General features: G+C 40.0%; 1 protein-coding gene across 1 annotated transcript in view; it reads right to left on the reverse strand.

The window, feature by feature from the left end:
- nrg3b (neuregulin 3b) overlaps nucleotides 1-15363 on the reverse strand; it is a 264266-nt gene that overhangs the window by 27461 nt on the left and 221442 nt on the right. The window contains exons 3-4 of the mRNA XM_084741668.1: nucleotides 14416-14489; nucleotides 5491-5517 (exon numbers count right to left, since the gene is read on the reverse strand). Of these exons, the coding sequence (XP_084597794.1) occupies nucleotides 5491-5517; nucleotides 14416-14489 (101 nt within the window). The remainder of the gene's footprint in view (nucleotides 1-5490; nucleotides 5518-14415; nucleotides 14490-15363) is intronic.

Raw genomic sequence — 15363 nt, forward strand, 5'->3', positions numbered from 1 at the left:
ACTACTACTTATACCTGCGTGCAGCCAAGCAATCCGTTTGCACCATCTTTTTTTTCTTCCATTTCTCTGCTTTTGTATGACATCAGTGATGCACTGACACATTTTAAGAGAGAGTGTGATGTAGTAGAGGACTGCATTAGGATTGGGATCCCACAAGTTCTGTGGCACTCAGTGCAAATCTCACTGGTTTTAACTTTATTCTTCTGCTTTTAAACATTATTGGAAACAGTTGAGATAAGATAAGGACCCAACTCAACACAATATAAAAAATGTTACATATTATAGCTTTAGCTGAATAACTGGAATTATTAAGTATGAATGTAATCAAGCAGTAGAGCATAATTTTGCTAAATCCTTGCCGACAGTTAAGCAATTCTTTATTAATACCACAGAAAAATGTATTTCCTCTTGGACATGGGAAGACACAAATTCAATGAAACTCTTTTAATGTGCAGGATTTTTAATATGTGGATGTATTAAGGAGAACTGATATAGCATCGAGAGCCGGCCTCTGTTCTTTCCTACGAAAGTGGCTTAGTGCTGCATGAAGGCTGCTTCCAGGTATAAAATTACCCGGATCTTCTGCACATGCTTCCATACTGTGTGGCTCATACAGCAAATGCACTACAGACTTCCACAAGCGGAGCCGGCTAACCTCTGGTTAAGCTCAGCTAACTTGGATGGGGATAAAATTATGTAATCTTCTCTTCTAGTTTTCCCAAGTGATTCCAAATGGATCAAATCCTGATAGTAATGCGAGTCATTTCGCAGGGGGGATTGGTGCTCACAGAAATGTGTCCTCTGTTTTACAGCTGCTTCTTTCACAATGTATGCTTATGGGAAAAGTCCCTTATGCGTCACACGTTACATGCTTTAGCCACTATGTCAAATTCGCTTCAAAGCCCAGAACACTACCCAGGAGTGGCTGGGAGTGGACACGCACTTTACGGAAGTGGGCAGGAAGTGTTGTAAATTCAGTGGGAGTGGGCTGGAGCGATGCTATACATACATACATATATATATATATGTGTGTGTGTGTGTGTGTGTGTATGTACGTATGTATGTATGTATGTGTGTGTGTGTGTGTGTGTACACATCAGAGGGTCCAAACTGCCCACTCAGCTCTGTGAAAAGGAAGGCTTTGAATTAAAATAGAGTCAGTCTACAGAAATGCTGCGGGGGTGGCCAGCTGTGACACACTATTGCAATATTTAATACTGGCAAACAGACAAATTGCTGTGTGGGTGATTTTGGTCATATTTTTGGTTTTGCATTAACAACAACAAATAATATGTGGAAATGATTACATCTTAAATTTTATGGTTTTTTTTTACTGTCATGTTATGTTAAAATTTGCTATTTGGTGTGTGACCAACTACCTTTATTACTACATTTATAACAAAATTGTGTTCGAGATCCACCAGATATGATTGTAAATGAGTTGTAATAAAGATTTTGGGTACATTTTACAGCAGAAGAAATAGGCTCTATTAGTAACAATAAAAGTAACTTTAAATGTAAGCCATGAGTCAAGTGTTAACATTCATGCTGATGCATGCAATTATAATGAGCCATACTGACAAGATCAGCCCTGAGCTATGTCTGTCAGGCTCTACTGTGCATATCTATCTATCTGAGACTAGTATTATAATACCTCTGAATGGAGGAGATGTCAGCAAGTTCTTGACAAGTGAATTCTTGACCCACCCTGTAATTTGTCACCAACACAGCGGTGGATATCTTCAAGCTGCACTTTACAAATGAACAACAGAAGTAATGTGTCACTTGTATATCTGTGCCCCCGCGAACCCTCCGGCCTTTATCATCAGTGAAATGACCTCTTTCTTTGAACTACATGGGAAATATCTTTCTTTGCTGCCACATCATCGGTGCTCATGCGGAGCACCCCCTGAGATGAGCCTCTGCCTCTTTTGGATAGATGAAACAGGCCTTTCCATCCAATCTGAACATAAAAACAGCTGTCTACAAAGCTCTGCTGAATGGCTGCAAGGAAAAACCAACATGCAGTCTTTACATAAAACCATTACAGGCCTTTCATGCCTGATGCCCACAAGGCATTCTTGAAATTAGATGCAAGAGCATTGTGGAAACGGGACAAAATGAACAGCCTCAGCTACACAGGCTAAGCCATGTCATATTGACACAAGGACAACACAATCCCAAATATGGCCATCTATGCCACAGCAACCACTCTACAGATGACTAGAAAGAAATGCAATAATGAAGACCATGCTAAAGTATCCATGACAAAATGGGGTATTCAGCCTGAAATACATCAGGGCAAACTAGTGAGACATACACAGCTCCAGCTGCCGGGCCAAAGAATGCAAGAATATCAAAAGACAAGATCATATTTGGAGCACTCAATCCCACTTCAAACAGAGCTTTGTTGCATCCTGACTGACTGTCTCAGACTCAGACTGTCACATATCAGACTTATATAACAACTATCAAAAGATTCATTGCTAAAGCAGAAGAGGAAGTCATAATGGAACACAATGAATAAGCAAGTGAGATGCACAGTGCTTACCTCAGAGCCCCCCCACCCCCCCACAAAAGAACTATCTGTGCTTCTGTCTGTCATCTGTCCGGCTATCAATCGATCAATCCTGTTCTCATTTTCTCTAATGCATCCGCCCACCTGCAGTAGCATTCTGAACTAATTTAGTCCCCAGATTAAAATCACTGAACTGAGGAACGCTTGTCTGTGTGTGCGTGCATGCAGGGCGGGCTTCTCTTTCACAGCTTCTTCTTCTTCTCCTTCCCTCTCTATTTCCTGGAGCAAGTTTTTGACGTGACGGCGGTGTATGAAGGCATGTTAATGGAAAACTTCACAGCATGCAGTGTGTGTGTTTTTTATGTATGCACAAAACGGAGCCATGAGAGCGAGGAAGAGACGGCACAGAGAAGATGAAAAACATTACGAGTGTGTTGGAGTGTTTGTGTGTGTGTCAGGGGGTAGGATTGTATATTCCCTCTAGACAAAGAACAGTGTGTCATTATTAAAGAGAGAGGGCGAGATAATTTGGTTTTTAAAGATTTGTAAACCACCTGGAAGGTGAATAGGTACCTAAAGTAATATCAATGGAATTCCAAAGAGGTTTATATTGTATTTTCATTGCCTCTAATTTCATTGATGGTCTTTTTGTAGGGGAGACCGGGGAGTGTTGTAACACTGGGTTAGTTATAACAGTGCGAGTTTGACAAATTAGAAAAGTGCTGTGGTTGTGTCATCAATATGGTACACCCCCATTTCCTTTTTGAGCTCACAGGAAAAGTGGCACGTCACTGCGAGCAACACTGTAGATTATTTTTTGCCAGTATTCACTGTATTGTAGATACTTACATAACCGTAAGTAGCATCTTCTCATATTTAATTTGGTGCTTTGCGTTATTGCTACTTTCAAGCCCATATGCTAAAGCTGTTACCTATGCAACTGCTGCTTGGGGTGGGGATCAATGTAAAAGTTTATTAAGCTCATGAGAATTTCTGATTTGTGTGCATGGAACTCTAGGTCACATGTGTACGTCATCAGATCTGGCCCCGCAAATCCTGCACCCCAGGGGCAGCCATCTACAAACCCCAATTACAAAAAAGTTGGGACGCTGTGTAAAACATAAATAAGAACATAATGAATTATTTACAAATGCTTCTTGACCTATATTCAACTGAACACAGATATTTAATGTTCAAACTGATTAACGTTATTGTTTTTTTGCAAATATAGACTCATTCTGAATTTGATGCCTGTAATATTTTCCAAAATAGTTGGAACAGTTCTCATTGTACTACATCACATTTTCTTTTACCGGCACTCAGTCAGCATTTGGGAACTGAGGACACCAACTGTTTTTTTTTTTAATTAGAATGGTGTAGAATTAAAATTATACATGTACAACTTGAGGTGCACAACAGTCCGGGGTCTCTGTTGTCATATTTTGGGCTTCATAACAGCAGTTACTGCATGTGTTCAAGACAAATTTCCTTCGGGACAAGAAAGTCTATCTCATCTGATAATGCACCACACATTTTCAGTGGGAGACAGGTCTGGACAGTGTAGTGTCTCACCTCTTTTACTGCAAAGCCACATTTTTGCAACAAATGTCGTTTGGCAGTGTTTCTCTAAAATAAGCAGGGACGTCCCTGAAAAATACGTCATCTGGATGGCAGCAAATGTTGCCCCAAAACCTGTATGTACTTTTCAGCATCATCGTGGCCTTCACAGATTTGCCAGTTACCATGATGCCATGGGCACTAACACAACCCAGTACCATCACAGGTGCTGGCTTTTTAACTTTGCACTGGTAGCAATCTCTTTCTGTGTAACAAAGGTCAAATGCATTTAAAGTTAGTTCTCAGTCTTGCCCCTTGTGTGCAAAGCCTTCAAGGATGTCCCTTTCATACCCAATCATGATACGATCACCTGTTACCAATTAACCTCTTTAAACAACTTGTAAACACTCTACAACTTCCCACATCTTTTGTGGCCCCTGTCCCAACCTTTTTGGAACTTTACATTTACAAAAAATGTAAAGTTTATGGGTTTGAATATCAAATATCTTAGCTTTGTTCCATATTCAGTTGAATACAAGTTGAAAAGAAGTACATTCTGTTTTTATTTATGTTTTATACAATGTCAGTACTTATTTGGAATTGGGGTTTGTACATTTTTCACAACTGTGTCAGTGGTTGAACCTTTATATGACACAGGTACATATAGTCCACACACACAATTTAATTGTTTTCTTTAGTCAGAGCTGTTTTCTTTATTCCTCAATAAAGGCCTTTCATAAATTGGATAGTGTAGATTTTAAATCATCAAATTACTTCTCACTGTTACATCTGTCCTCAGCTAGTATTGCAACTCACTCCAGTGGAGGGGTAGGTTGTAACAATGGAACTCTTTGTATTTGACATTAAGTTGCACGCAATTGTGTAGTAGACGTCCAGTTGAGTTTCATTTGTAGTAGACAAGTATGGGTAGCATATATCAAAGTTTAAGAGATCTAGTACAAGCAGCCACTGAGTTACTGAGGTTCAAACAAAGCGTTGCTACCATCCCCTGTCTCCCCTACAGGCTTTTCAGATGAATTGTTTAGCACATCCTGATGAGGTACATACAGTATATCTCAAAGCACAGTCAAACATTTTTCACACCTTTTATAATGTGACACTTTCAGAAATTGCTGCTAAACCGACTATACACACATGTGGCGGGGAAAGCACACATTCATACATGAACTGTCTGTCTTTATTGCTCTATCCTCATTACATCACTCCTCTCTAACAGTACCGTTCTTCATGCAGACGGAATACACCTAATTCACTACCACGGTGTTTCCATGGTGACTGGCCCGCATTAATTTTCCAAGGTGAGTGGCCTTGTTGTGCTGGATTGTGTGTTTCACAGACGTAAGGTACATGAAAGATTGAGGACTGTGCACACAGTCTATGAAAAGTTGTCTTACCCATGAACTCGATCCCAAGTTCATCTGCTGCTCCATTTGACACCGGGTAGCATGAGAGAAGGGAAGGAACGGGTAAACAGACACAGAGGAAGGGGAGAGAGAAAGAGAGGACACAACCGTTACAACATGATGTGCCTCTATCTTACTCAGAATTCAACTTAGGGACAGACACATGCTGCAACTAGACCATAAAGTTGGGTTTGACGGCTTTCTCTGACATGGCTCTCCCTTGTGCATCAGGTAATGAGCCAGTCAGCCCTCTGTGCTTGGTATGCTTTTCTGCACACTCTGAGTTCACACAGCCTTCAGTGGCTTTGAATGAGGGAAGAAAACAACAAAGATATGGGGGCTGAGAGGATTAGAGGAAGGATCATGAAAATAAAAGTTGAATATGACATATCATATAGCTTTATGTCACTGACGTTGCTTTGCACAGGCCTTTTATATTGATTTGAGCCTGAGGCATTGCAGTAATTGTTCTCCTCTGTCTCCAAGCATAGCTTTTCAATATTCACAAGCTGGTCGCTTTAAGATGTGCAACATGCATGCGCACCCATAGACATACAGTGAGTTACACTCGTGTCTGTATGTCTTTGTCTCTTGCACGCACACACACTTTGACATACACCCGCTCTCTCAGAAACACACACACGCAGCCTTTCTTCATGCAGTTAAGTCTTTTCCCCCCAATCCCAGTGCTGGGGAAACAGATAAAAAGGAGCACTCGTGTTCTTTCCATCCTGACAGTGCCCCTTTTTCATGTCACTGTAATGTAATCTCATTTAAATTAAAATGAAACCCTCGCTAGTAATTGCTTTTCTGACAGAGGTGGTCTGAGTTTTAAATAGAATGCGGCTTGCCAAGCTCCTGACAGATTATATGGTGGGCAGTCTTGAAAAAAAGTGGTTGAAAAAAAATTAAAAAATAAATAAAAAAAACATTTGTTCCAGGACACATTTTGATTGTACCATGGGAAAATCTGTCCGTGCTGGGGCTTTATGAGCTTTAGGAAAAATAAAATCACCCCAGAGAACTGGAGTGAGATAGGCAAAAGACAAATGAACACTTGGATGAATGGATTATAATAATTGCACCGGGTTATTTCACTCTATTATAAGGGGTGTGACTTGTATAATAATAATAATCTGTTTAATGTGAATCATCAAATTTGAAATACAGTTGACTTAAGGTGGAAAAGTTTCAGACAGTATTTTGGCCCACAAATGTTAGAATAACTTAGAAATATGTGATATATATGTAATAGATTCATTAATATACATTTAATTGAAATAATGGCTAACTCTGACAACAGTGCTACACCCAGCATGTCCTCCTTTGAAATTTCCAATCTGGTCCAGAACGGGACTCCATAAAAACTCGCCCGGATCAGTGTAATATTTTGCCCAAATGGGCGTACAAACATTGAATAAACTAATCTCATCTTGTGTGTGTGTATCATTCAGTCTAATTGGCCTGTTTTTAAAAGCTTTAGAAATAAAACTAGCCTAAACTTTGCCACTCAGTCCAACTTTTTTTGAGTACACAGGGAACAGGCTAAGATGATCAGGGAGCTTGCTGAAGTGTGCACTGCTACGTCCTGCAAAACCACACCTGTCCAGGTGAAATACCAAGTTTTAAGGGAGCGCCAGTAAAACTGAGTGTTCACCAAATGAGTGCCTGTTTCTGAGTCGTAAAAAAATCATTATCTAATAATATATATAATCTTTGAAAGAGTAGATATTTATAATTGTCATATTGAAAGATATGGAGTGTGGCAGGCAGTAAGGCAGTCACTGAACTCCAACATCAGAGTGTGTATTTTCAGAGCAGCGGGCTTTTGATTTCAAGATAACGGGCTTGAAAGAGTTATAAACTGTTGATCAACTTACAGTGATGCTCATCGTCACTTGTCATTGTCCAAGTACTGCCTGAACTTTGAGTCTAGAGAAGAGGCAGCAGGGGGAAACAACTTCAAATTACTAATATACTGTCTACCTTTAAATACAAAGCCTTCAATCTACAACTGCCTGGTAGATTCTGAATGAGGCAAAGGGATTTTCATGATTACAGTGATAGCAAGAGAGATACAAGCCTGAAAAGCAGGCCTGAAATCCCCAAATTAATCAATCAATTAACTAATTACTTTCTGTTTGTATCCAAACAGGAAGCAGGTGCTGTCATGTTTTTATCGAACACAATCTAAGTTCATCATTTCCAGATTTATCCCCTGCAGCCTTGAGGATTGTTTAACAAATGTCGGCATTTATCACGCACTCCTACTGATTCATCTTCAGCCTCATAGCTACTCACAAGCTAATGATTAAAACAGATAAGAGCCAATCAATTCTGGCCGGCAGACATGCTTCACGCCACAAGGAGTTTTGAGATATAGCTGCATGATTAAGATATGGGGATACTTTTTTTTTTTTTTTACTATGTGCTTACTGTCACGGAGGTGCAAACACTGGGCAAGGCCAAAAGAAGTGAATGCAGCATCACACTGATGTTGCCTGATCTGTATTATCCATTCAAGCCTTTCCCCGTGATTGCCCATGGCAACAGCCAACACTTTTCCACTCTGAATCGCCCTGACTGTCACAGCCTGTGCAGATGATGTCATTACAACGCTGATACACATCCCATCCTGCGGAATTGCAGTGTCTGGAGACATTCACCAATCATAATACGTGCAGGCGTCCCAATCCTTCGCACTGGCAACTCAGAGCACTCTGGGGAATCACTTACGGTGTCTTGTGGGGGCCTTGAGCAAGCTTGGAGAATACCTGTGCATCATGTCAGATGCTCTTGGCCCGATTAAGAGGCAGAAATCTGGCGAGTGGGAGAGACAATGGCAGGAGTGAATCAAATCCTTAATCCCCTCCTTCACTTGGGTGAGCAGGGAACTGGGGAGCCAATGCGCGTGTGTGTGTGTGTATATGTGTGTGTTATTGAACCGAATATCCTGTGTAGCCACTTACTCCAGGCCTAATATCTACTGGAGATAAATAGTTCAAATTAGAGGCTTGCCTTCTTCCTCTTTGTAAATCAGCTGGGTAAAACCAAAAGCTGGCTCACCCCTCCCTTTAATCGTCCGACAAACATCACCTCTGTGGTCTCAAAGGTGCAACTGGCTCAACTGAACACCATTAGAGGCTTGCCCTAAACTCTCTCGCTGTTAGGATGAAACTCATTCCGGTTCTTTACCAGGTGTAAACTAAATTGCAGCCTTCCTACACTCCCATGCCTCCAATTAACAACCCCACTACTTCCCCACTGTGTGCCAATATGTAAGACCCCAGCACCTACTCCCCACCTCATTTCCAAAACCAAGCTCACAGCAGTGGAGCTGGAGTACCTGGCAGGGAGCCTCTTTTTTCCTTTTGTCCCTGGGCTTTTTAGATGTGCACGACAGTCTCTGCTCCTCTTTCTATCTCTGTAAGGACGTGTGTATGACAGAGCGGCACTGTGCGCGAGCCAGCGTGGACTGCTCTTTTGAGTGGCTGCTTTGTGGCCAGTCAATATCAAGACAAAGGATGGGGGGGCAGTGGATGATTTAGTGACTGTAAGGTGTACAGCGATTGATTTCAGTAGAAGAAAAAACAGAGGAAAGTGTCAGTGGCAAACTTTTCCTCACCTGAGGATGTGATTTGTGTCTAAGTCAATGAACAAAGACATAGAATTAGACTCTGCATGCAAAAGCAAACAAACTCTCTGGTAGACACACAGACACGCACACACGCTATGAACTGAATTTCACTGGAGCTCGTCCCACTTGTAGTTGTTGTCAGTGTGTGCATGTACGTGTGTATGTTATTACATGATTTGGCTTTTGAAAGGATAATCCTCCAAACCCTTGGTAATCTGGGTAAATTTTAGATTACTCTGTATCAACAGAGATCAAAATAGGCTTCTTTCCTCTCAAATCTTCCAGTGTACACTTATCTCTTGTGGCGGTTGAACGATTGCGGCCGAAACACAGTTTCCTGTGGTGAACAGGCGTGGAATGGTGAAAACAATTTGTATAGAGTTTGATATTACAGCTGTCAATATTGAATTTTTTCCTGAGAAAGGAGGTTGGAGATGAGATCATGGCCCCAATGATTGAAGATTTCTTAAACATGTTTTGTCAAAGTTTTAAAGGAATGCTGTGCAGCATTTTAGTATGTAAACACAATCATCACTTATGACCCACAACAAGTGTAGTTTAGTCTTTACTGTCTTCTGTGTGTCTGTGTGTAGAATGGTCGTCATAATACCAGAATTTTACTGCAGTACTTCTTTGAATACCATGGCAAAAAGAAAAAAGAGTCCTGGGAATGCAAAATAGAAAAATGTTTTTCTTCAACCTGCACACAGTGCTGGTACATAGAAAGTCACTGAACAGTTTGGTTCTGCTGAAAGCCAGATTTCAGACACAACAATAACGAATAAACTGAATGAAGGTCTTGAATGAGGGCTTAGATCTTTTAGGTTTACAGCTTCAGGACTTCCGATACTATCAAATGTTAGTATACTGTTGTTTTTAATCCTGTGGTATTCAAAAAGTTCTGAAGTATCAAAACTTTTGACAACTTCGACACGCAGCCCACAGCCAATACAACATACAGGTTTTAAGGTTGGGACACAGAAATGTGGCATGATGTGATTACATCTAACGGTCACATCGCATTCTCTGTTTCTGTCCTCTGCTCTCAGTGTGTTAGAGCGCCACAAAGAAGTAGACACGCTTACACACAAACAGACAGAGCAGAGTATTCATTTCTCCAATTCATTGCTTGTTTTCACTAACTTTGCTTTATTAATTCACGCTCCATCGTTCGTTAAACTGGGGAGGATTCGTCAACTTTGAATGGTGTGTTTATAATCCTCCACATTCTACCTTCAATGACCATTTTATAGTCTTTTTATATCAGTATTTGATAGAAATTGTATAATTTGCTGCCATTTACTCATCCATTCAACAATGCTGAATAAAGAAAACATAACAACAGAGCTTTTAACACAAAAACAATGAAGTGAACATGTACGCAAGATTGGTGTTTGGCCTTCGAGCTCCCAGTTAGAGCAAAAGCTTATAGTATATAACGTTAATGAAAGATATTGGAAAGAGTGTCCCTGCTTTCCATGAGATTTTTATATTCATGACAGGTCTGGCAAGGCTGCATGTCATATCATATTGTTTATATGCACTCTGTTTATGTATGTATATGTGCAGTATACAACAGGGGTGGATAGAGATGATTCTGGGCCACAAAAGGTCACTATGGAGCCTAATTTAATGAAGCATCCATGATGGGAGATTTCTTGCATATATATGACACCCACATTCTTCTTGTAGCACCCAAGCGAGTTTTTCCACCTACAGCATGTTTTCAGTCTCTCAAAATAGTACTGAAATATTGTGTACATTCAGTAATAAGTTTGCGACATGTGGAAATGTCATCTCATATATTTATTTACAAGCATCTTTTTCCTCCCCAACTATTTTGGATTGAAAATACATCCATGTTTAGTATTTTAAGGTAAAGATGTTTTGAGAAGTTTTTCATAGTTTCTTTTGATATATGAGTTATAATATAATAATAATCCTTTGACAAAACATGTTTACTTCAGACTTTGTTTTAATGTTTGCTTTTTCGTGCAAATTATTGAGTAATTTTACCCCAACGGGCCTCTAGAAATTATTCAGATCAATCAATCTGTGAAGAATGACACAACAACATTGCAAATCTAGCTTTGTTGCTTCGGAGTTAATGCTGCTGTCTGGAAGGTTCTTACACTGAAGAACGTTGTTTTCACACATGTTGATCAAACTGTTTTATAGGATTACCTTCAGTGACTCTAAAAGAATACATGCCCCTAGTCATGTCAAAGGTATAATGTATGTTTAATCCACTGAAAAACAAAATCCATCCATCCATCCACTTGAATTCTCCACTCCAATCCTGCTGTATTTTGAAATTAGCTATTCATAGTCATCTTTTATCAAGGATGATTTTTTTTAAAGTGCGTTCAGTAAGCACGACAGGGAATATAGTTTTTACATTTGTAAATATTAAGAAATGTAATTAGAGTATATTTTACTGCAGTCTTAAAAGTAAAAGTACAGAGGCGCAAAAAATAACACATAAAAAAAGGCATATAAGACATTAAACAAATCCTCTTTTTACATTTTGCCTTCTGAGGTTTATTGTCTCATACATATTTAATGACTGAAAATGTACTATAAATGTGTTGTAATCTATTGTATTTGGCTCTATTTTTGTGCAAAACACAAAAGGATTCGGCTTATCTCAAGGAACAACGTAAAAATCTCTGGACAGACAGGAATACTGATGTCTGCCTATAGCAGATAAAATAAATCCTATTGTGAAAACTGGGTGCCACGAGGGAGCATGAAACATGCTTCGTGACACTGGCTTGTGACCCCATTAATGGACTCTCAGAGGGCCTGGTGGCATCAACCAGAAGGCAATAAGAGTTAAGTTTTCTCTCTGACTCTTGGTGCAGAGGAGCCAAGTCACTCCATAAAACAGTGTGAATTTGTAAAGCCGCAGTCTCATGGGAAAAGGCTTGGGGCCTCCAATTTCTCTTCCTTGTACCTCTGACTTTTACTTTATTTTTTAACTACACTACACAGCTGTCATGGGGATTCAAAGACTCCAGGGGGATTGTTTTTCATGAACAATACGAAACTGAAGACTTTCCTTCCTCTTAGCCAGACCAAAGCAATGCAAGATTAAAGACCATAATAAAAGATACAGCAGGTTTTATATTAATTCTAAAATCTGCATGGTAGCGGTGTGCCTGTGTAGGCCAATAAAGAAAAACAGTCTCATGACATGCATTTTGTGTCTTATAACTAGATAATGTTTTTTTTTTTATCACTCTAATAATTTCCACTTTTAGATTTAAAGCAAAGAAATCCATATTATGGTGCTATTAATCCATGTATATTCACCTGTTAGGAAACAAATGGGCATAAAATGGGAAAATTATACCTAAAGTAGATAATGCAATGGTGGATATTCAGAGGTGGGAAATAACAAGTACAAATAATTCTTTAGTTTAATTAAGTGGAGGTTTTTTTTTTCCAACAACCTTTTGCTTTTACTCCCCAACATTTTTACATAAATATCTGTACTTTCTACTTGTTATTTTTCTTTAGTTTTAATGCATTTTAGGGGAACTGTGGATTACTTTTATTTAGCATTACTGCATGCCCCTATCCCAACATCAAGACCAATTTCAGCTTAAATGGATGGGACACTAACACAAAGAAACGATCCTTCCTTCGTGCAAACCATCAGTGCCTAAGACAAAAATGACATAAAAGGCGAAACTGACAAGAGACAGAGACTCTGCAGCAGAGAAAAGGTGAGGTTAAGTTAGCTTTGCACAGAAATAGCCAGAAGAAGTGTTCTTCAGATGGCTGCTTTTTGCCTTTATACTTTGAGTACATTTCAGAGCCTTTACTTTTAAATTTACTTGAGTAAAGAAACTTTTTTACACAAGTTTTATGGCTCCACCTGGCCTCGTTCCCTGCCTAACCTGTGCTTGTAGGTTTTTTCTTGTGTGCCACTTAGACTCTGTGGTCCCAGATGCTCTATTGGCTCTAGCTGGGGAGGCGTGGCCCTGCCTCACCTTCTGCCTCTGGACTGGTGCAGCACCCAGTCAGCTCCACCAATCTCAGGGAAACAATCTGGAGGCTGTGGCTATAAAAACTCAGCCAGCCCATCAATTGGGGTGGCTGAGGTTCAGCTTGCAAGACGTGTCTCTTGTGTGTGTTTGGTTGAGGTTAATTGCTGTATAAACTCAATAAAACTAGCATTACTCAGGCATTTGTAAATCTACTTGGGACTGGGCCAGCAGGCACTAGATTTAAAAGTGATAAAGTCTTTGTTCTCATAGGAATTAATTGTGTCTAGACAAACTAAGAGAAGAGTTTTCGTTTGTTTTTGTTTTTAAGCAAGCAAAAGTGAGGTGAGGTTTTTAATTTCCATTTTTGATTTCCTTTAGAAAGTAATTATTAGCTCTACTTGTTGAGAGTCCTAATTTGGTAATATTTATTTCTTTGCACACCAGCCCTTTCCTGTGCAGTTTTACCTCAGAAACTCCTGTTTATAAAATTTTCCAAACTCTTTAATAAAATAACTTTACCATTTACTGCTAATTTATGTGGTAGAATGTGGTAGATAGAAAATATTTACTTTAATCAATTTGTTTTGTGTGTATTTTTGAGGGTATTTAATGCCTTCATTAATGAGTTGATTTTAGAGAACTGAGAGGAAATGAGGGGAGTCAGGGATGTAATACCACAGCCAAAAAAGGTCCCCAGTCACATTTGAGCCCACACTGTGGGATCGTTGTTATCATCACTGAAGCCTTAATGGTGCAGTAAGTGATTCTGGATAAAGATTCCCAGGTCATCAAATAGCGATGATTTGGGTTGGTGGCTTGTACTGAGATTCTGACCCAAAGCAACCTGAGAATGAGACTCAAAAATTAACTGTTTTTCTCCAGGATTCCTTAGAGTGATGAAGCAAAGTCTCCCGTCACGGGCTAGATTTTCTAAAGCCTAAAAATAGACCCAAGGGGAGGTGCAGAAATTATTTTTTCTCTCAGACCACTTGAATTACATTATGCTGAAAGGTTATTTTGGATATTTTGCACAGTGACACAAATAAACCCAGCTTTGGCCCATAGACCCCAGGAGTTAGTTTTAATACAGCCTTAGAGCTGAGAAGACTACAAGATCCTGTGCTGCAAGAGTTAACATAAGGCTGATCTTACTCGATTTATATTTATCTTCTTGACTGAAGTCAGAGATTTGCTCACGGGCATGTATCATGTTCTTGTTATGAATTTGTTTCCGTGTCACAGATCAATAACACTGTGGGATGAAAAATAGAAAAGAGAGCGTACTTGGATCTGACAAGATAGCATCTGTCTTGGGTACAAACTGGTCACAGCGCAGTCCATGGTAGCCCTCCTTACACCTGCGACAGAGAGAGAGAAAAAAAAAACAGACAATACTTGAGATTAGAAGTAAGACAAACCAAGCAAGAAGTACCAAAGTAAGGCATGATCTATCAGCTGAAGAGGCTTTCAGATAAGGGAAGTGGAGAAGAGGAAACCATGAGAGAAGACTGAATGGACGGTAAAAAGTGGAGCACTCACTGAGGACTGAGGTGGTGGAGGGAGATACGCAGAAGCCGATGAGAGGGGTGGGGTGAGAAGAAAGAGGGAGAAGATAGTTGGGCAGGCCTAAGCGGCGCCTGCAGCCTCACTGATAGCACATGACTGACAGGAATGCCAGGTCCCAGTGGAAGAAATGGGGAACTGGGATGGGAGAGGACTTGGCGTGATGCAGACGACGCAAGTGGAAGGGAAGCTGCCATAGTTGGAACACTCATATAAACAAAGTCCTGGCACAGTCCAGATATTTGCCTTCATCATCAAATAAATATCCCCGCACTGTTGATGCCTGCAGATCCCTCAGCAACTGTCATAAATATATCCACTCAAATTATGACATCTGAAGTCTGGCCGCGTGTTTCGCAGCATTTAAGACACCTTTAAATATGCAACAACGCTCCACACTCTGAGAAATAAAGATTTAAACTAGAACCATAAAGCCATTCAAGAATGCTTTTTGGTTCTTTTCATAAAAGGTCCACTTGGAACCCTATCAGAGAGTTCTATCTATATAACCCAATACGAAGGGTTATATCTAGAACCATCTGTGAGAGGTTTTGCCTAGAACCTGCTATATGAGGATCTAAATAGAACTCTTTAACCTTCTAAGGGTGCTAACAAAGACCTACTCAGGGGGTTCCACCAAGAACCCTTTTTATTCTAAGGGTTTTATCT

Source organism: Lutjanus erythropterus, chromosome 17 (genome assembly GCF_056507025.1).
Source record: "Lutjanus erythropterus isolate fLutEry1 chromosome 17, fLutEry1.hap2, whole genome shotgun sequence".
NCBI lineage: Eukaryota > Metazoa > Chordata > Actinopteri > Lutjaniformes > Lutjanidae > Lutjanus > Lutjanus erythropterus.